Source organism: Natrix helvetica (assembly GCF_964273705.1).
Source record: "Natrix helvetica genome assembly, chromosome: 2".
In the NCBI taxonomy this organism is placed as follows: Eukaryota; Metazoa; Chordata; class Lepidosauria; order Squamata; family Natricidae; genus Natrix; species Natrix helvetica.
In genome coordinates this window covers 233,404,519-233,427,457 of record NC_138552.1, presented here as the reverse complement: position 1 = coordinate 233,427,457, position 22,939 = coordinate 233,404,519, and the positions used below count along the sequence as shown (strand labels likewise).

The following is a 22,939-nucleotide window of genomic DNA, read 5'->3' as shown; positions in this document are numbered from 1 at the left end:
AAACCAGCAGTAGTGCCTGATGGAGTGTCGTATCTTTAACTAGAATACATCTTTTTTTCCCTTTCTTTCTGAAACCCTCAATGATATTAACAGAAATTCTGTGAAAAAAATATTGGAAGAAAAAACACTTATTTGTACATGGAGAATGCTCAGCTGCCTCTTTTTCAACACAGAACAATTAATTATCAAAAATAATTACAAAAATAAGAAGGGAAGACATATTGTTGTTCAGAGTAGGTGAGAAAAGGGTAAATTTACAAGATTCTCCAATGTAGAGCTTTTGGAATGTGGTGGTCTCAAGTCAAAATTAATGGTCAAGCTAACTGGGAAGCTATGGAAAATTAAAGTCAATCATTGTAAGTCCAGTATATTTGAAATGCAATAGATCAGGCACTAGGTAATTGCTAGTGGATCTAATAGTTCCACAATCAATATACATTTTTAAAGAAAAATCATTTTAGATAAGTTTCTAAGGTACTGGCAAGCTCCAAGATGCATCTACAACACAGTTTTAGGCTCAAAGCAGAAATAGATGGGCATTATGGTTAGTTCTAAGACATCAGTTGAAGATAACAGTTTTCCCTAACAGCTTGATTCTGTGAATTTTGAAGGATGACCACCATCGCTCACCATGCATATTGGCAGTGAATTTGGTTTTGACTAGGCAAGAAAAGAAAGTAAGTCCTTCAAAGGCTGAACGATACTGAATACCAAAATCAAGTTAGCATCCTTTCCTGGAACAGTCCTGACAGTGAAAAACACATGGGAATCTGCAAGCTAGTGATACACATTAACCCCCCCCCCCTAGATTACTGAAGGACTTTAGAGGGCCAGGCACAATGTCCTCTGGTTGGCTTTATTGCAGGGAAAATTCACCAAAACTCCATTAACAAAACACATCTGCCCCATATATGACTGTGGGGAAATAGAAACTGGTCAACACATATTGTTTTGCTGTAAATTCTACAGGGATCTGTGAAAGATTACATACTAACAGTGTGGCAACATCTTTCAAGAAGGACACTTTCAGTCTCCAATCTTGCTAATATTAACACTGGAGCCAAATTTTGTGTGGTTGTAGTAAAAATGCAGCAACAGGTAATTCAAATTTGCCAGTTTGGACTTGTATTACTAATTTCAAAGTATTAATTTTATAATTATGCCGGTTCTGCTGAATTTTGATCATCATAAGCTTGGTTTGATTTAATTTGAACCAACTATAGAGAAAACAGAACATGTCTGAAACAATTTTGGAATTGCAGATGATTAAGATGTTATTCTTTTGGCCCTAATAATGTGCATTGAGCAAAAGAGGATTTGGGGAGAGGGCGACATGCTTGTTAGCATTGCTGATGTCTGCCAAGGAATGTCTTGTTTGATCCCAAGCCAAAATCAAACTTTGCTTGACTTGCCTTCTAGCCTTTAGATATTCCTATGACTGCCAAAATGTAAAAAAGCATGTCTTTTTGGAGAGCAAAGATGAGCACATGGCTTACTGATAGAAATTTTAGACATGATACTTCCACACAGGATGCTTGATTTAATTAAAGACTGCAATATGCAATGACTGAATGTAAGATCATTGAATCTCAGCAGTAGAAAATTAAAAAAGGGGAAGAGGCGACTCATGTGGGATGTCTACTCCTTTAAGCAATAGTGTTCACTTTCAATGAATTTTATACATTCCATGCTGACCTTTCGTAGCTTTTCGGTTTTATTTTATTCTCTGGAATGAAGAAAAATAAATTGTGGAGGAGGATAAAACTGAATCGGATATCTTGAATTGCTTCACATTTTAAGTCTACTGTTTGAATCCCTGCTGAAATTCTATGCACGTTCCATACTAAAACGCTGGTCATTACAGCATCTGAGGTTTTAGCATATGCATTTGCATAAACATAAAATCTGTTTTATATTTCTATCAAAAGCACATGGTATAAGAATAATGTGAGGCTTAATATAATGTTTGAGACTGAGGCACTTCTCATTTTAAATGTTTATATTTTATTAATTACAATATATAGACATAGAGGAATATATAGGAATAAGCAAAACATTGTTCTGTCTGTAATATTCATCTTTGGAGCAGTGATGGGTTCCTATCAGTTCGGACCAGTTTGGCCGAACTGGTAGTGGTTTGGCGGCCTAGGTCTCTGGAATTGGCAGCAACCCAGGCCTGCTACGCCCTGAACCGGTTCCCTGGTTGGCGCCGCCATCTTGTTTTTCAGTTCTGCGCATGCACAGAATGATTTTAATTGCCCTGCGCTTGCACACAAAGCATGCATTAAGCATGTGCGCACATATGAAGCGCCCACATGAACGAACCGGCAGTAGTGCTGTCCAGAACCCACCCCTGCTTTGGATGTTGCAACAGTGAACTATTAGAGCTATCAAATGCTTTGGGTTAAAGTCCAAAAGGTACCCAAAGATATTTCAGAGTTCACAGGGGCTCAAACGTATTTGTCTACAACTCTTCAAAGTAGTTACACTTTTTTCTATACTGTGCAACAACTGCATTGTGCAGTGCACTCACATAATAATAATAATAATAATAATAATAATAATAATAATAATAATAATAATAATAATAATAATAATAATAATAATAATAATAAATATTTATTTCTTAGCCGCACCCTCTCCCGAAGGACTCGGGGCGGCGTACAATAAAACATATGAAATAAATATATAGACAAGACATACATATTACAAAAACATATACCAAGACATGTACAAGGAGGAGGTCGGCTAATGAATAAAAACAATAAAATACAATGTTTAGAAACCCCTAAGTAATTGAATGCAATTAAAATACCCAAATAAAAACCCGTCAGGAGCGATATAGTTAGATCAAAGTTGAGCCAGGCCAGCTACTTGGAATAGGTGGGTCTTGAGCTTTATACGAAAGGAGGGGAGGTCAGAGGTATTCCTAATATCCGGAAGGAGGTCATTCCACAGGGCTGGGCCCGCCACAGAGAAGGCTCTACTCCTAGGCGCCGCCCCTCAACACTGTCTGGTGGACGGCACCTGGAGGAGGCTCTCTCTGTGCGAGCGGATTGGTCGCAGGGATGTATGGGGCAGAATACGATCCCGCAAGTAACTAGGTCCTGAGCCATGGAGCGCTTTAAAGATTGTTATCAAAATCTTGAAACGCACCCGATAGACCACAGGAAGCCAGTGCAGCTCGCGCAGGAACGGTGTCACATGGGAGTACCTAGTACTCCCCATAATTACCCGCGCGGCTGCATTCTGGACCAACTGTAGCCTCCGGGTGCATTTCAAGGGAAGCCCCATGTAGAGAGTGTTACAGTAGTCCAAGCGAGACGTCACCAGCGCATGAGTGACTGTGCGTAAGGCGTCCCGGTCCAGTAGGGGGCGCAATTGGCACACCAGGCGAACCTGGTGGAACGCCCCCCTTGCTACGGCTGTCACATGGTCATCCATGGACAGCCGGGCATCCAGGAGGATGCCCAAATTGCGCGCCCGCTCCACGGGGGCAAGTTGAATGCCCCCGATGGCCAATGATGGAATTAACTGGCTGAACCGGGGAGCCGGTACCCACAGCCACTCCGTCTTGGAGGGGTTGAGTTTGAGTCGGTTGTCATCCATCCAGATCCGTACGGCTTCCACACACCGGGACATCACTTCGATGGCCTCGTTGGGGTGGTTCGGGGTGGAAAAGTACAGCTGAGTATCATCAGCGTACAGATGGTATCCCACCCCAAAACCACGGATGATCTCACCCAGCGGCTTCATATATGTGTTGAACAGGAGTGGCGAGAGGACCGACCCCTGTGGTACCCCACAAGTAAGGGGGCGTAGGGTCGACCTCTCCTCCCCTGCCAACACACGCTGCGTCCGGCCAGAAAGGTAGGAGCCGAACCACCGCAAAACGGTGCCCCGGACCCCCAACCCCTCCAGCCGGCGCAGCAGGATACCATGGTCGATGGTATCAAAAGCCGCCGAGAGGTCTAATAGGACCAGGATAGAGGAACAACCTCTATCTCTGGCCCTCCAGAGATCATCCACCAACGCAACCAAGGCCGTCTCCGTGCTGTGACCGGGGCAGAAGCCGGACTCGCGCGGGTCTAGATAATCATTTTCCTCCAGATGCCGTGGAAACTGGTAGGCCACCACACTCTCTACAACCTTCGCCAAAAAGGGAAGGTTGGAGACAGGACGATAATTGGCCAGCTCCAAAGGATCCAGGGAAGGCTTCTTGAGCAAGGGTCTCACCACCACCTCTTTCAAGGCGGCCGGGAGAGACCCCTTGCTCAGCGAAGCGTTCACTAGGTCCAGGAGCCAGTCTCGTGTAACCTCCCAGGATGCCAGTACAAGCCAGGAGGGGCACGGGTCCAATAAACATGTGGTGGGTCGCAGTCGTCCACGCATTCTGTCCAAATCCTCGATGGCAACCAAGTCAAACTCCTCCCAGGTCGATTCCTCAAGACTCGCCACGGACGTCTCCATTGGACCACTAACAGGGACCCAATCCTTCCGGATTTGAGCGATTTTATCCTGCAGATATTTCCCAAATTCCTCTGCTCTGCCCTGTAGAGGGGCCTCCCGCGGCCCCTGAAACAAGAGGGAGCGGGACACCCGAAACAGGGCGGCAGGGCAGTTCTCTGCAGATGCAATGAGAGTGGTACAATATTGACGTTTGGCCGCTCTCAATGCCACAAGGTACGTCCTTAAATGGGCTCGTGCCTGTGTTCGATCAAGTTCGGAACGAGAGGATCTCCAACGACTCTCTAGACGTCTCTTGCGGCATTTCATCACCCTCAGCTCCTCAGTAAACCAAGGGGCCAGGGTGGATCGTTGCCGCCGGAGAGGCCGCAAAGGCGCCACCCGGTTCAAGGCCCCGGTAGTCGCATTATTCCACGCGACCACCAGGTCCTCTACCCGGGGGCGGGTCAAGGTTACAGGAGGTGGCCCAAGCTCCGTCTGGAACCTATCTGGTTCCATCAGGCGTCTGGGGCGGAACCATCTAGTGCTTTCCGGTTCCGCCTCATGATGAAAGTATTTTTAAGAATGTGCAGGCAGATATTGTATTCATGTCATGCCCTAGCTCTCGGTAGAACAAAACTGTACCTTGATCAATGAATTCTGTTTTTTCCTAGAATATTCAGTTTAATTTCCCATTCCTCCTGGTTAACATTTCATCCCATAGGAGTCAGCTAGAATTTCATGTCCACTAAACATGCCCAAATATTCTCTTAGGGTTTTATTTCTTTTCTTTTTCTCCTATTACAGACATTTCTGACGTGGGGCTTCAGCCCCTCGAGTTAGGTAAGGTCAGGAAATAGACACCACTACTAAAATTCTATTTAGGATATAACAGCAAAATACTCTCTGAGTATCTTGAGATATTTTCAATTGTTTTTCTGGAGGGAAAAAAAACCATTTGTAATGTAATTCAAAGTAAACTTTTCTTACAACTGATCATCTTACAAACTGACCAGTTAAGGCTAGAGTTTGTGATTTCTAGTCCTGCCTTAGGCATTAAATCAACTGGATGCACCTTGGGGGTCAATCACATTCTCTCAGAAGCAGGCAATGGCAAATCACTTATGAAATCTGGCCAAGAAAACTGCAGGAGACTCTCCACTGCACTCAAAAGTACACATACACAAAAGAAAACCCCAACTGCAGTTCTTAATTGTTAATATATCCCCCAATTTATTATTGAAAGTTGGTTGACTCAAAAACTGTGCAATTAAACTTTCAAGAATCTATTTGTGGTTTAAATAAAATATTTTGCACACGAAATTATGCACCTTGCATTTTAAGCCTGTCAGTATGTTGCTTGTAACCTACTGATAGTTGGTGTGATGTAAGTAACAATATGTTGACTTGCATAATAGTCTCTTACAGATTCCAGGTTGCTTGGAATATCAGAGACAGGTGTGGGTAAAACTAAGCTTTGATTGCTTTTATGGTATGTATAAGTGGTGCTATCTTTATGGTAAACATTTGCAGAGGTTGATTTGGGCTGGTAATTGTTTTTATTAAAAATGTTATGTTGAAAAACATGATTAATCAAGTCCATAGTGGGTAATGGAGGTCAATATCCATTAAATAACAATTGTTGCATATGGGAAACTATGACTTAACATAAAGAGGAATAAAGGCTATAAAGCATGACTAAGCAAATGGAATGAAGGAAGAAAATAGCTAAGTTCTATGAAACTAAGAATTGTGTTCTTGTTGAGTGCATGTACTCATATTGATGAATATAATTAGCGAAAGGAAACTATAGGTTCAGTAGGAAAGGGCTAAAAAATGAGAAGCATAAATTAGTGTCATTCAGAATTTGTAGGTGAATAAGAACGTAGTAATCCATAGGTGGGTGATATTTCCATATTATGTTCCAGTGAATGGTGAGCATAGATGATCACATAGCAAACAAATAAATGAAAGAAGAGCAAAGGGCGAGAGAAACAAATATTGTGGTGGGATGGAGATCCCTAAAGATAGATGAAAAGTTTAGAGAACAAAAATAATGTATAAAACAGAACATGGAGATGCTGAAAGCTTATTATTTTGTACAATGCTGCTTGTAAAAGTTGTTTTCTATAAAGTTGTATGTATATTAACAGATATTGTTCTTTTCAAAGAACATTTAAATATTCTTTCTAATTTTTATTTAAAATATTTTTAACTCAAGATGAATTGAAACAAGAATTTTGTTAGATAATCATACTGCCTCAGTCATGGACTTAAATGAAGAAGTGTATGAATGATAGAAGATGATTATGGTCTTCCTCCTTCCAGCTTTTTAATTTTCATTAAAAATTGTTAAGAAGAAAAAGGTGGAACAACCCATGCTTTGTCTATAAGTGGTCATGCTAAGACGCCTCTGTCTGGAACCATTCTTGTGTATTCATTCATAAAAGTAACTTGAGTTCTTAATACCAAAGCTCTTAATCCTATTACTTCTCATGTTAGAAAATAAAGCAGTGTTAGGCATGCTTGAATGTTTTTTCTTGGTTTCAAATATTTGATGACTATGTACCTAAAAAGATGAATGCAAGCTGAGAATATTTCATCAGTTACTTATTTGTATCAGTTATTTAGCACTTTGTTTCCATCCCATGATACATTTATTATAACTATCTTCAAACTTTCTGTCAAAAGCAGAAAAGACAAGCAATTCAGCTAAACATCAAAGGTGCAGCTGCTTATAAATGCCAAACATGTCAATGCACACTTTGCATACTGCCTCAATCATGAGCAAATGAAGCATTTACTTCCAATTATTCTTTACTCAATTATGTTAAAAATTAGGTTACACAAAAAACATTATTTTAATTAATGAGACATTTGATATGAATAAAACAGAAAAAAAATGCATAAAATCTACCAAATTGCCAGAAAGAATTATTTTTTATTAACAGCCACAAACATACATTGGAAAATCTAAGCCATATTTCTAAGAAGCTCTCTGATAAGTGAGGATGTAAAATCCAATAAATCAATATTTAGATTTTAAAAATTCAAGGCATACAAACTGCCAAGCTATGTAAATCACTGAGTTTATATCACAAATTAGTTTAAATCCCAAGCGGATGCATTTGTATTAATGTGAAAGACAGAATTGATCCAAGTTGATATTGGAGAGAAACCTAAACATCTTTCATTCCTCAAGAACATTTCAGAGACAGATTCTGGTCTAAAATGTTTGGAATGGCAGCAGTCAAATTGGAATTCTATTTGCATCCTTTCTGTATACCAACAAACTGAAATTCCAGACAAATGCAAAAAACAGTAAACTTACTTGGAAAGGAGGATGACACAATTTTGTGCTCTCCGGCCATCAATCACAGAAAGCTCTTTCACCTTTCGACTGGATAAGTATAAGTCTTCAGTTGATCCCATTTCCTTCTACAAATAGTTTAAAAAATGTGGAATTATTTCTTTTTTCTTGTTCCATTTTTCAGTCAATGCAATACTGAGAAGGAACACTAGGTGGACAGGGCATCATATCCAAAGTAATCAGCGTGGGAGGAAATCCACCAAAGTTGTAGGATTGCAATGCTATAAAAATAAAACTTTTTTAAAAAATAAGAAACCATATAAACATGGCTTATTTCCCTATTTGTTTTTCCTTGCAAATCCAGATGTAAGTGTATATGTGCAAGCATGCATGCATATATATGTGCATCTAAGGTCCCTATCTTATTGCTTTTGCTATAAATGGGATTGCCTGAAAAGTATAATTAAATAAGGAACACATTACACACACAGTGACATGCATTATAACACATGATATAAACTTGAATCCAAATAAATAAAGTATGTTCAAAAAGTAGGAGCGATACTATTAAGAGATACCACAGGGATTGTATTGGCACTTGGTATGTAAAATAACCTTCGACTTTATGGATAGGATTGCGATTAAGAAAAGGATGTTGAAGAGATAAGGAGAAACAAGTTTGTTGATTTAACTTTCCCCTACAACTCCTTAAAAATTGAAGGAAATTAAGTTGAATTAATTTCTAGTGGCTACAAAGGACACAGCTTTATAGACTTCTTGGCAGCAATGCAGAATTATTTGATATTGCCTTCTTCAAGAGATTTTTCAATTATCAAGCTAAGGTTAGACTTAAGATTATTTCTTGCTTGCTTGCTTTTTTCTCAGTTCCTCTTTATTGCTTGGTTTTTTTTAAAATCACTATGAATACAAGGATGCTAAGAAACGATCTAGTATCAATCAGGTATTTTCATGGTGAACTATGTTTGAGATTTACTTTTGCAATCTTTTTATTGTAAGAATACAAATCACTGAGTGTCATATTGGCATGGGGTAGTACATAGAAGCCAGCAAATAAATAAAAATACAACCAAATACCTAAAATTTCATACTGTTCCAGAAGATCTTCTGTTTAATGGAGCAGATATCCTAAGAATACAACCAAATACCTAAAATTTCATACTGTTCAAGAAGATCTTCTGTTTAATGGAGCAGATATTCTAAGAATTGAGAAGCTGAAAGAGGAAGAATCACTAAATTCACCTCCCTCTTCTCTTCATCCATGACATAACTCAATTCAAAAGATGCTCCCATTAACAATTGAAACTCGAGACCCCTTCTTTAGTAAATAAAAGTAACAGGATTATTTGCAAGAGGTGAGTAAAGCCTATTCTGTCTTGTAAACAAAACTCACAGTGCCATCTCCTACATCTCTCCCTTACTCATGTGGGCTTGGATACACAAAAGCAGACTGAATTTTAATATCTGTCTCTCAAAATTCATGCAAGACAATCCTTTGTCTTAGTCACAGAAACAGCTATATAGGTGCAGATGAAAGATAAAGTTTACTCATGCAATAAACAAAGTGGATTATGAAGTTAGAGTTGGGTCTCGTGATCTAAACACTGGAAAAGAAATCGGAAAAGTCAGAAAGGGGACAGGCAGTAATACTTACCGGCTTACAGGAGGAAGAAGGATTAGTTAACAGGTCCTACTCAGGCAACAGTTGAAGATAACAGAGAAGGAAACATGCCAACAGTTAGCAACAGCAATAAAAAGGTACAGAGTTTATCAAAGCAATAATATTTGATCTTCTACTGAAGCCCTGGTTAACATGACACTATTAAAACAATCAAAGATGAAATGCATCACAGTTTGTTCTCCCTTCCATAGACACAAAAGATATTAGTGAACTGTGCAGAATTTGTCCCTTTTCCATAGAGATTCTAAAGATAATAGTTAACTGGATTTTATAGGTAACGAATAAGGTTTCTCAATACTTTCTTTTTGCAATAATGAAAGTGATGTTATAAAATAATAAACTGGCCTTTTCAACATCATAAAAGAATCAACGAGAGACCTTGGAGTAAAATTCTATTCTTGTTTAACATTGCCTTCTTAGTATATAACAAACAGCAAATACTTTTCTATGGAGTGAAGAACAGACTCTTTGTCTTTTCTAAAAAAAAATGAAAAAGAAGTCGTTTACAGGAAAAGAAGCTGGGGGGGACCAAATACAATATCATATTAACTGCAGCAAGAAAAAGAAATGTCTCATTCATGCTCATGCATGCAACCCCCCCCCCCCCCAAAAAAAAATCACTCTGGGATTTGCTGAGTTTCGCTTCATTTGGCTGAGGTTTAAAGCTGGTGAATGAATAGAACTGATCTGTTTAGACAAGCAAACCTCATTTTCATCATATCTTAAAACTTGCAGAATCATGATCCACTTCCATTCTACTTCCTGTGACAAGACAGGAAGTCTTCAATTAACTATCTAAATCTCTAAATTGGCTTAATCAGATGGGAACATACCAGGAACATAATCTCAATTTGGTGTAAAGCCTTTGCCCAGTGATGATTAACTTTTTTGGCAACGAGTGCCGAAACTGGAGCGTGTGCATGCCGGAACCTGGAAGAGAGCAGCTGGTTGGTGCGCATGATGGCCAGCTGCACTTCCGGGTTCCGGTGCGCATACGCGTGACAGAATCTGGAAGAGCATGCCCACACAGAGAGCTTTGCATGCCACCTCTGGCATGTGTACCATAGGTTCGCCATAACGGCCTTAGCCTGTCCCAAACTTGGTTATTACAGTTTTGTGGTTGACAAGAAGTGCTAAGAGGACATTTGTCAGTGAATGGGAACCAAATTTTACCCATTAATTCAGAAGTGGCCCACTCATTTTCATGTGCTTTTTAGCAATAAAAATAAATCTGAATCTTTTAGGAGTCCTGAAAATTAAATGGTTCATTTCCAAAGGGAAACGGAAAGGTGCCGGAGTCAGGTCAGTTTTTCTGGACTAATTTATTAAAGTCTTTCAACAGTTCCATACAGTGTAGCACCACTGTTTTATATTATTGGAGAAGAAAAGCTGAACTTCCAGCCCATCTTTGGACTAGCAATTGTAAATCAGACCACTGGGAGAAAGCATGTTTTCAAAATATAATTTAATAGCTAAGAAAGAATTTGGAAAAGAAGGAGGAAAAAGTTAAAATCCCAGTGATCTATCCAATTGAGTCTCATTTATGAGAGAAAGACAGCATGAGGGCAATCCACTTTCCAGAAAAAGGAGGGGGGGGTTACTGTACAGCTGCTATTAAAAGTATGTCACTACTGTTAGCATTAAATATCCATTATAATCTATTATAAGAAAATGAAAGTAAAGTATAAGTATAAGAAAGAAACGTAAAGAAAATGAAGTAAGCCAAACACAAGGCTGAGCCAATTTAAATTTATTATGCAAGATTTATTAGCTCAGAAGAAACTGTATTACAAAATGAGGGGGGAAATGGAATTAACATCATTAACAAGACAAGTGAAAAACGACTAAAAATATTCCATTTGAGTTGGGTGACTAATAAATTTGAATTACTAGACTAGACTAGACCAGACCAGACCAAATCAAAGCAAGCCAACGCCAAATTACACAAAACACCACTACCCAGCATATAACAACTGCAACCACAAATCAGATTGGTAATGCCAAGTACTATATTTTTCCACTAAAGGCAGACATTATGACAAACAAAATGTAATGTAACATAGTTTACCTCCAAGACCAGTATCAAAAACTATTAAAACTGAGGCACTTGTTGAAACTACATTAAACTTGTCTATTTAATAGTAACAGAGTTGGAAGGGATCTTGGAAGTCATCTAGTCCAACACCCTGCTCACGCAGGAGACCTGTACTAGTCAGGCTCAGTGGCTAACCTGACCAACTTTACTGACCAACATTCTCATCACCACTAGGTATTTTGGCCAAGTCACCATTTTATGTCTCACAGTGTCTCAGAATGATGCTCAGAATGATATTATACAGAAACAGGAAACAGAGCCTAGCGCTGTGGCACCCCGTCTCCAGTCATCAACACCAGGTAAGTTAAGGGTCCACCAATAAAAGAGGGTGCCATCCAGAAGGCTATTTACTTAGCATACTCAAACCTGGAGCCAATCTGTTTATCCCAAAAATATAATATCCATGAAAAGACATTTCCTGCTGCTTGCTTCTCTGTTGGTGCACTAAATACTGAAATCATTTTTATAGAGGAACATAGAGAATTCAGAACCTGGAATGAGGGAAATAGCATTGAAATGTTACCTGATGTCTTTGATAGGCTGAAAACATTTTTTCAAAATCTTCCAAATCCAGCATCTTGAAAGCCCGTATGTCATCAATTTCATGCCATATTGTACCATGTATCTTTTCCTAAAATTCAAAGAGATGTATATGTAACTGTGGCTAGCCCTACAACATTCTAGTGAATCACAATTTTGACATATCTATCAGTGCTCCATCTTCAGCTCCCAAATACACACAAAGGCAAAACAATATTAAAAGTAATACTTGAGAGCATTGCGTCCCTCATTTTTTCTTTTCATACCCTGTTTTCCTGAAAATAAGACCTCCCTGGATAATAAGCCCAATCGGGCCTTTAAGTGTATGTACTAAAATAAGCCCTCCCCTGAAAATAGGCCCTCCCTGAAAATATTGCAACATAGCAGCAGCTGTGAGGTGACCACGCTCACTGCCTCCTGCACCTCAAAAATAATAAGACCTCCCCAAAAATAAGGCCAAGCACTTATTTCAGGGGTCAAAAGAAAATAAACCCTGTCTTATTTTTGGGGAAACATGGTAGTTGATTGCAAATCATTTGTCTAACACTTTATTCAATAATATCTGAGGTACTTTGGGTAAAATACATTTTATTCTAAAAACATTTTAAAGCAAACAAAAACCAAAAATTTCAGAAAATTAAAAAAAAATACATTTAAGAAAGAAAAAGCAGAAGGGGAGGGAGAGAGGAAAGCTGCTCAGCATGTAGTATGTTGGGGTCCAGACTGACTAAAATGCAACACTCCTAGCTCCTAAACTGAAGCTCACATTAGGCACTCACATAGTAAAGTGCATTAGCACTTAGTTATTAAACTAATTAAGAACAGCTTCTATCTCCCACACACTCTTATTAAAGAAACAAGAGAAAAATGCATTATTTTGAGAAGCTAAAAGGGGTCAGAAAGAACTCAATGGACAGAACATGATTAAAAGAAGATGCAACTTTTGGAGAAAATCCAGGCCAAAAAACTAAAGACAAAAGCAAAACAGTCAATGCCTTTGGACTCTCCTGAAGTCACTTTTTGGCTTATAAGGATGGCTTATATTACAAAGCAAGTTTCCATTGAGAACTGCAAAATTTTCTGCTTTGTCTCTGTTAAATTCACTCAGAGCTGTTATAGTGTGTTCTGGTCTGTCTAGTTTATAATTTTGAATGAGACATAAAACCAGAATATGGAAAATGACCCTGGGACACATTTTACTCTGCACATCTTTATGAGCAGCCGGGGAAGACACTGGTGGAGACGACTACAATCAAAAATATAATCAAGGATTGACTGCTTAAAAATGAAGCCCAAGTCCCATAACGCTCACTAAACGTATCACATGAAAACAGCAGGTATTGAAAATTAAACCTCTGGAATCTTTCCCATTAAGACACACTGGTTATATTCCCTTTTTTTTATTCTTCAATTTGTTGTGATATCATTTTTTCTCTCTCTCCATAGACTGTGGTAGGAGACTTTTGCTACAGTCTCTCCAAGCCCATTACTTTTTTTTTTCCTTTTTTCCCCCTGGAACTTACAGCTGAATTGACCGCACACCATATCTCCATCAACAAAAAAAGGGGTTCGTGGACGTGTCAGGAAGAGATGGGCATTGCAGAGGGAGTGAAGGCATTGTTACAAGAAGGAGTTGTGGAATGATTAAAGCAAACGGGAGAAGCTCAGGACAAAACTGGCTGGAGGCCTGGAGTTATCTGCAACGGGTGGCTGAAGGGGCCAAAGCAATGGGATTCATTTCAGAAGCATGAGTAGAAGAAAACTGTGAGCAACAATAGGGCCAAGAGGTGAATGCAGTTGCAGAGCCAGGCAGCCAGGCCAACCTCTGTAACAGTGACAATCGTTCACAGCAGTGATAGCAAACTTTCTCCTTCCGAATCAGAAGCAGAGAGATGCCAAAGTCTCAGCAGCAATTCAGGCCAGAGGCAACAGATACCTAGCCGAAGAGCCTGAAAAACACCAACCATCAACCAAATCTTGGATGGCTTAAAGATAGCCAGAAGTCAGGCTGAGAAGAATATAACTTTTGTTTTTACACATCGTAAGTGGGAAGGCAACAAGGAGAGGAATAAACTAAGCTGGGGTCATTAGCTCCCTACATTAGGTGTAGGAGAGGAAGGGAATAAAATGATAGACATTATTGTAAGAAACATACAAGAAATAGGCATAGCTATAGTACTTATAGAATAAAAACTGTAAGATAATAAAAAAGAACATAGAAAGGTTTAGAATGTGTGATTCAATGAGCATATATCTATAACTGTATATCTATATATACATATGTATGTAGCCCTTGGGTTATGAAAGCAATTGGGACCAGAATGTCCATTGCTAAATGACACGGTTGTAAAGTATGAAGTCATGTGACTGTGTCACTTAGCAATAACAGTTCAGAAGTCCTCATGCCTTCATTAGGGGAGAACCTCGTATGATGATGGCATCTGACTTCCTGCTGGCTTCCCAATTGGTTTTGCTTGTGAGAAGCCAGCAGGGAACACTGGAAATCACAAGAACATGCATGCAGCTTGTTGTGACAGCATAGCTGTAAGCTGGACATGAAAAACAGGGACATTGCCGCAGTCAGAACTTCACAGGTTTCAACAATCACTGAATGTGTGGTTGTAACTTGGGAACTATATAGTATGTGTATGTATGTCATTCATTCATTCATTTATAGAGCCACTGAAATGTATACAACCCTGGGAAAAATAGACATGCCTTCAATGTTTTTGAAAAAAAAATGCTGTACTATAAATTCCAGTTTATAATGTGAGGGATCGTATGACTGAAAATTTATCCATTACCTTCCACAAAAAGAAAGTTTACAAATCAAGTAGTATCTCAGTTTCCCGTTCCTATGTTAACTCTGTATATGCATGGAATATTAGTCAAGGGAAAAAAGAACAATTTTACATAATCAAATATTCTAGTTTCGATAAATCCTGGTATTCCACCTATTATTTCATATACAGTAAGCAAGGATTTCTAATCTAGATACTATCTTGCAAGCCAACGTAATGTTTCCTTCATTTTGCCACCTGGCAGGCACCTGCAATGCACTGATATAACTCAGTATAAGCCATATGAAAAAAAATAACTTACATACTAAATTTCCTAAATATTAAATACTATTACTGAAGTTCCACCCTAATTTTGGTAGCTACTACATACCCTGTAAATTAGGGCAAACACAATCAAAGCATTCCTATCCAAATTCAAATGACTACTGCATGCTCCAAAACTGCGCATTTATTCATTCTCTAACCCCTATTTATCAATACAGCTGTCTCCACTGTTAACCAGAGGGAAGGAGAAGCTTTTGGTCACTGTAAACTAAAAAGAAACATCTGTCTCTCTCATGGTTCAGCATGCTTGTGTATGTTCATGTAACTGTATTCCCCCATCCCCAATTCCTGAAAATAAAACTTACTCTTATGGTCTCCCATAGCCCCACATGGCTGTGAAAGACAAGAACAGGAGGAGCAGCAAGTATTTCACTTCATCATATTTGAAAAGAAAAGGAGAGTAAGTGAGAAGAGAGAGCGCACGCATTCTTGCAGCATTCCAAAGGTCCCAGGACACTTATTCCACATGCCTGAGCTGAGCCCTCAGTGACTTGGGAGTCTTAAAAAGAGCATGGATTTCTAGGCAGCTACCCAAATTCAACACAGACAGTATTCTATCTGCATTTTTTAATGGCCGAAGAGTAATAGGGGTGATGGAAATTAGGAGGTGGGAGCAGTTGCAGAGTTGGATGAAAACAAGTGTGCTGCGCAAAAGGTAGGCTGGGTGCTCCTTTAGAAGGAAGAGCTACATTGATTTGTAACTAGAAGAGGGAGATTATGCTCATACATGGTTATGCAATGAATCAGTTGTTCAGAGCACTGCATGTCATTCAGTCTCTGTAAGCGTTCTAGCCCCAGGGCTGTCTCAAACTTTTCCGCCTGTTTTTCACTACCACCAATCCTACCCCCAACACAAACACTCCATCCATTTTGGTGGAAACTGCAAAGTTAAATGCTTCCTTTCAAAGAGGCTTGCTTGAAAACACACTGCACAAGAGCTCCAGCAGACCATGGGTGTATATATATATACACCACAGCATTGCATGTGTTTGGGTAAACACATGATAAAATTTTAAATGCTAACACTTCCACATGCAATGTGGAAAGAATGTTTTTGCTAGAGTTTGACATGGGGGAGGAAGGAACATTTAAATAAGGTTGGCTGAAGAATGTATTTTGAAATGTCAGTGTGTTCTCTCTCTGCTAAAATGTTTAAATTACAGAATTGCAGTATTAAAAGCTTTGTGGTGAATTTTGCAATGAAATTTAATTACAAAATTCTTTCCATGTCAAAACTAATTGGCCTTACTTTCAAAATATATCTTAAGTTGGTGTGTGGGTCTGTGTGTAGAAAAAAAACCTTCTCACCCTTATGGGTGATACATATCTTCTTGAATCTCGGGTTCTCTATCAGAGTTTTGGGAGTCTAAGGCTGCTGCAGAGTATCTTAGCTCTGTGCAGCATCTACTGGACAGAGAGTTCTGATGTTGTTCCTGGGATCTGTTGGAGCCATTCTCCCAGCTTAGGAGTCACAGTCCCAGGTGTTCCTATCATCACTTGGACCACTTTGCTCTTTACTTTCCACGTCCCCTTTAGTTCTTCCTTCAGACGGTGGTACTCCTCCATACTCCTTCTTCCTGATGGCACTGCACTTAGCATTGCTAATTTATCATAACCAGTACTTGCCTGTCCATCTGGTTCTGGAAGTCCCACAGATCTCCCCATCTGGACTTGGGAGAGTCTAGCCCATAGACTTTGCAGATGTTCCTCTACACCAGTGGTTCTCAACCTTCCCAATGCAGCCGCGACCCTTTAATACAGTTCCTCATGTTGTGGTGACCCCCAACCATAAAATTGGTGTCTCGGTTCCTAAGACCATTGAAAATATGTGTTTTCTGATGGTCTTAGGCGACCCCTGTGAAAGGGTCGTTCGACCCCAAAGGGGTGCCAACCCACAGGTTGAGAATCACTGCTCTACACAATGCCAGCTACTTCATCGTGTTGTTCCGTATATAATGTTTTTGCTGAATTCTTATATTCTGCCACTATGCTTTGGACTTCTCTGAAGTCTCTGCATAGTCTGCACCTCGGGTTCTGTCTAGTATGGTAGACCCCTGTTTCTATGGATCTGGTAATTACCGCCTATACTTGAATTGATTGGATTTTCCAATATCTGCCATCTTAGCTATCTATCAGTGATATATCTCTGTGTGTCTCATGCAATTTTATGTATATAATCATATAATTTTAATAAATGAGTATCAGTTTTGCACTTAAAATTGGGTTCTTATTGTATATCTACCTTAGCACAATCTTCAACATTCCAATCTTCTTCAACTTTTCAATCAATAGGAGGCTAAACAAAAATAGCATTTTTGAATCTTACCTCACTCAATTTGGCCCAGTTGAAGGATTTCAGTGGATGAGATGGCTGCGGGATTGATTTTTTCTTTAGGCTCATCTCACTGTTGCTGAACATAATAGTGGTGGTGGTGGAAGAAACTGGAGGCAGACTGACATTGAAGAACGGAGGTGCTCCAGGTGGGGGTGGAGGTCCACCTGGAGGTGGTGGTGGAGCTGGAGGAGGAGGACAGCTGGAGAAAGGAAGAGGTGGGGGAGGCGGTGGCAAAATTTCTGATGATCGTAGAGAAGAGGACAAAGAAAATGGTCCACCAGGTGGGAGTTGAGGAGGAATTGGGAATGTACTATTCCCTTGCTGGAAAAAAGGATTATTTGAGAACAATTAGTAAAAACATACTAGTTTTTATTGCATTACCAAAAATATAACACCCCCTCATCAAACAATTTAAGAATCATATTAGTGATGACTTCATGATGGTAAGAGTCACAAAATGTCAATTTTTAAAATATATCCCTTTTAAGGGTCATTTAGTCCCTGACAGATAGGTATGGAAACCTGGATAATCTGCAGGGCTTCTGTGAGAAATATTTTGGCTAATTAGCAATAGCACTTAGACTTATATACTGCTTCACAGTGTTGTTCAGTCCTCTCTAAGCAGTTTACAGAGTCAGCATATTTACCCCAACAATTTGGGCCTGCATTTTAGCAACCTCAGAAGAATAAAAGGCTGAATTAAACTTGAGCTGGTCAGAAATGAACTGCTGGCAGTCAGCAATCAACAGAATTAGCCTGCAGTACTGCATCAAGCTCCCTCCCATATTTGGGTAGACCAGGTTGCCCTGATAAAAAACACTTACCGTATTTTTCGCCTTATAAGACGCACTTTTTTTACTCCAAAAAAGAGGGTAAAAATCTGAGTGCATCTTGTAAGCCGAATGTAGCCACTGGGTCATATGAAAATGGGGCAGGCAAAGAGGGGGCTGCAGAGATCGTGATGGCTGGAAAGGAGAGAGGTTTCGCTTTCAGAGCTCCCGCTCGGCTGGGCTCCCGAGAGGGCTTAGGCGGTGGTGGCGGTGGCAGCGGCTCCTCACATTGCTGGGGCGCTGCTTTAAGCTGCCCTCCTCCTGCAAACGAAAGGTGCCTCAAGGCTTTGGCTCCTGAGACCGGTGCGCTGCCATCCAAAATGCTGGTACCACGATCGCTGCAGCGCCCGCTTTACCTGCCGCTTCTCAGGCAGTTCCAGGCGGCAGAGATCGTAGTAATAGCATTTTGGATGGCAGCACACCGATCTCAGGAGCAAAAGCCTTTGAATCAAGTTTGATTGTGTCCCATCTAGCGTTCTCCACCCCCAACCCCAAATCTCTCCGGATCCGGAGAGATTTGGGGTTGGGGGTAGAGAACGCTAGATGGGACACAATCAAACTTGATTCAAAGGCTTTCGCTCCTGAGATCGGTGCGCTGCCATCCAAAATCGCTGCAGCGCCCGCTTTACCTGCCGCTTCTCGGGCGATTCTAGGCGGCAGAGATCGTAGTAATAGCATTTTGGATGGCAGCGCACCGATCTCAGGAGCGAAAGCCTTTGAATCAAGTTTGATTGTGTCCCATCTAGCGTTCTCCACCCCCAACCCCAAATCTCTCCGGATCTGCTTATTGCTATTGCTGCTATTGCGCCCAGCTACTGTATCTCTTTGTTGCATGACAGATCCGGGCGGATTGGGGGTGGGTGGGTGGAGAACGCTAGATTGGGAAGTTAAAAGTTTTAGATGAGCCACCGGCTGGAGGGCTGGGGCCATGCAAGAAGCCCGCTCAGGCAGGGAAGGAGGGAAGGAGGGGAGGAGGGAGTGAGGATAGACAAGTAAGAGGGAAAGAGGAAAGAAAGCAGGAGGGCAGAAGGGAGGTGGAAGGAAGGAAAGAAAAGCAGACACGCTGGAGGGAAAGAGGAAAGAAGGCAAGCAGGCAGGAAGGAGGCAGAAGGAAGGAGGGAAGGATGGAACTGGAAGGGAGGCAGGGAAGGAGGGAGGGAGAAAGGAAGGATAGGAGGATAGGGAAAGAGGAAAGAAGGCAGGCAGGCAGAAGGGAGGGAGGTGCAAGGAAGGAAGGAAGCATAGATAAGCAGGAGGGAAAGAAGGCAGGCAGGCAGGAGGAAAGAGGAAGGAGGAAACTGGAAGGGAGGCAGGAAGGAAGGGAAGGAGGAAGGGAGGGTGGAAGGAAGGATAGACAAGTAAGAGGGAAAGAGGAAAGAAAGCATCTGAATGTACTAAACACGAGTCTTCAGGGAAAAGATGGATACATTGTGAAAACTCAGCTGTCAGTTGATCTTAATGTTATGAAATGAAAAATATGCCATTTGTAATTAACTTGGCATAAAATAATTCATTTGCATTTAATTGTTATTGTTCAAAGAATGTTCGGAAAAATGTTCGGCCCTCCAGCATGTTCACTTCATCCAATCTGGCCCTCTTTGAAAAAAGTTTGGACACCCCTGTGTTACATGGTTGACATAAAATTGTTCTTAAACTGCTGTTAACTTTATACAGTTGATATAAAATATTTTACTATAGTATTTGGTTCAGAATCTTTTTTTTCTAGATTTTCCTCCTTTAAAATTGGGTGCGTCTTATATTCTGGAGTGTCTTATAGGGCGAAAAATACGGTAATCTCTCCCTGGTATAGCCAACAAAGGTAGAAGAGCCTGTCACTACATTATTTTGGTTTGTCAATTTAACTTCTATTATGAGTTATACTGTAGAGTTGTTTTTCTTATCTGACAATGATGTACTGCGCATGCTTTTTAACACGTTTCTTAATACATCACACATTCCAGAGACTTCTGATCTTCTGTTTGTCTGCCAAGAAGGTGGGCGACAATTGCTCTTGCCAAAATGTAACAATTAGATAGATTTGTTTTATTTCTATTTTTCATATTAAAGTTTGTTTTAATTAGAACATGTTCTCGGGTTTTTATTTCTTATCTGAGATATGCTAACAAGGAGGGCTGGCGATCCACACCTCGATCGAGGGGGAAGGGAAACTTTCCATTCCTTCTCAGAGCCTGTGTCTTAGAGGTTAATACATCTACCTAATATGTAAGCAGCTCTGGAGGAGGAGCTTCCGGAGGGAATGGAGGTTTACCTCTGAGCTCCGTTCACGCGGAGCTCTCTTTCGGGCTGGGGATGCTGCCGACCCTCTTTTTCATCCCGAGGGTCGGAATTCCTGTTGGCTGACCACCCTGCCTTCTGCCTGGGACCCGAACTGGCCCGTCTGGTTGCCTGGTTGCCCGGGCAGGAGCGAGGGAGATGGCGCACCAGCTGGTGCGGGGCGGAGCGGAGCGGAGAATCGGCAAGGCCTTGAATGGGGGGGCGGAGGAGGCCGGAGGACGATTGGAAGGCGGCGGCGATCCAATGGACAGAATTAAGGATCCAAAGAGCCGGGACGGGATGGCGGCGACCCAGGGAGAGCCAAGGGAGAGTCGAGAGTCGTGGGAGAGCCGAGCGGTCCAAATTGCGCCGGTCTTGGTGAACCCAGACCGGCGGGAGGGCCGCGGAGAGAAGAATAAGGCCCGGATGGAGCCCGAGGCGCCGGAGGGAAGAAGGAAAGTAGAGCGAGGCCTGAGGCGCCGGAGGGAGTGGAAAAAACAGAAGGTAGGCCACAGGAAGGCCGCGGGGAGGTCGGAACGCTTTTCCAGGCCCAAAAACGGCCGAGGGTTGCTGGATAGATTGAGGACTATCCATAATTGGTGCTGAAGGCAGGCCACGGGGACAGAGGCGCTGGAGCACAGGCCATGGACTTAGTGGTACATCAGAGGCCTGTGCGGAGGGTTGCCCTGTACCCCCCCCCGTGCGATTACAACCCCCCCCACTCATCTAGGGCTACCTGTTTCTACCACCCACTGCGGCCTTCGTCTCAGTTCCAGCCCAAGCTTCCATATTCACCAGCTGGTTATTATTATTATTATTAACCCATCATCTTCATCTACGATGTGGACTACTTCCATCTGCCTATTCCTACCAGGACTATTTCATCCGTTTCATCTGGATGTATGTGGTTTTGGCTAACTTACATTAACATCGACAGCACCCACTTGATGAGCGCTGGCCCTTTATTATGCTTTATTCGAGACTAGACCTGCTGCTACTGCGAGAGTCCCCCCTCTCGCAGTCATGGCCTCCAGCCCTTTCAAGGGCCCACCTCGAGGACGGGTTTGTTAACCCAGAGAGGTGGAGGAAGCGTGCATTAAGGGGTTTTTTAGTTAATTGTTTTTTAAAATTTGTAAAGGGTTCTAAGGGTGGGGGGGGGAAGGACCAGATCAGGAGTGATAGTAGAGCCAGGCAATTAGGTGTGGTCGAAAGAGGAAGGAACGGAGCGGGTGAGGAAAGGGAGGATAACATTCCATTACAGGGCTCTTTGATACCAACGGTCGTGGGGAGGGGCAGGCGCGAGGACACATTAAGAACGCGCAGTCGGTTGGGAGACCGGGGTTTTTGGTCATTCCCGGTCGTTTGTACCAACCCCTGCATACTAGGTGGTCAGGTTCCACAGGCCCAAGGCCTGAGACTGCTGTTATGCAACGCGAGGTCCGTTGTCAATAAGGCCCCCCTCATTCATGATCTTATTTTGGAGGGGGAGCCGGACCTCGCAGGAATAACCGAGACCTGGTTGGGCTGCGAGGGAGGTTTACCCCTCGTTGAATTGTGCCCACCAGGTTATCGAGCATTTCATCAGCCTCGGGCCCAGGGGAGGGGCGGCGGGGTAGCAGTGATTATTCGGGAAGACCTTGAGCCGAGAGAGTTCACCGTGCCACAGACATCCGGGTGTGAGTCCCTTGTCGTGAGATGGGGCCCAGGGAGGCAGTTGGGCCTGCTGATAGTATACCTGGCTCCTCGCTATACGTCAGCGGCCCTGCCTGAACTCCTTGAGCTGATCTCATCGGTGGCGATTGAGACCCCCAACCTTATAGTGATGGGGGATTTCAATCTGCCGTCGATGGGAGAAGCGTCTGAGGGGGTTCGGGAGTTCATGGCTTCCATGACAGCCATGGACCTGACCCAGTTAATTCAGGGCCCTACTCACGAGGGAGGTCACACGCTGGACCTTGTTTTTGTCTCAGGCCGGTGGATGAGTGATCAGGGAATAGGGGACTTAGCCATTACTCCCCTGTCATGGTCGGATCACTATCTTCTCCGGCTGGACTTCCCTGGTGCTACCCCACACCGCGAGGAGGCGGAACTGGAAGGTATTAGATGGTTCCGCCCCAAGCGCCTGTTGGAACCAGATAGGTTCCAGACGGAGCTTGGGCCACCTCCTGTGGATTTGACCCGCCCCCGAGTGGAGGACCTGGTAGACGCATGGAATAGTGCGACTACCGGGGCCCTGGACCGGGTGGCGCCTTTGCGGCCTCTCCTGCGGCAACGAACCACCCTGG

The 22,939-nt window shown here is 42.1% G+C and overlaps 1 protein-coding gene across 7 annotated transcripts in view; it reads right to left on the bottom strand.

Moving 5' to 3' along the window:
- DAAM2 (dishevelled associated activator of morphogenesis 2) overlaps nucleotides 1-22,939 on the bottom strand; it is a 239,767-nt gene that overhangs the window by 40,031 nt on the left and 176,797 nt on the right. For 6 of the 7 annotated variants that reach the window (XM_081940830.1, XM_081940828.1, XM_081940829.1 and 3 more), the window contains 4 exons: nucleotides 17,542-17,871; nucleotides 12,074-12,181; nucleotides 9,429-9,464; nucleotides 7,778-7,884 (listed from right to left, as the gene is read on the bottom strand). In XM_081940830.1, the coding sequence (XP_081796956.1) occupies nucleotides 7,778-7,884; nucleotides 9,429-9,464; nucleotides 12,074-12,181; nucleotides 17,542-17,871 (581 nt within the window). The remainder of the gene's footprint in view (nucleotides 1-7,777; nucleotides 7,885-9,428; nucleotides 9,465-12,073; nucleotides 12,182-17,541; nucleotides 17,872-22,939) is intronic. The other variant, XM_081940832.1, reaches the window with a different exon arrangement.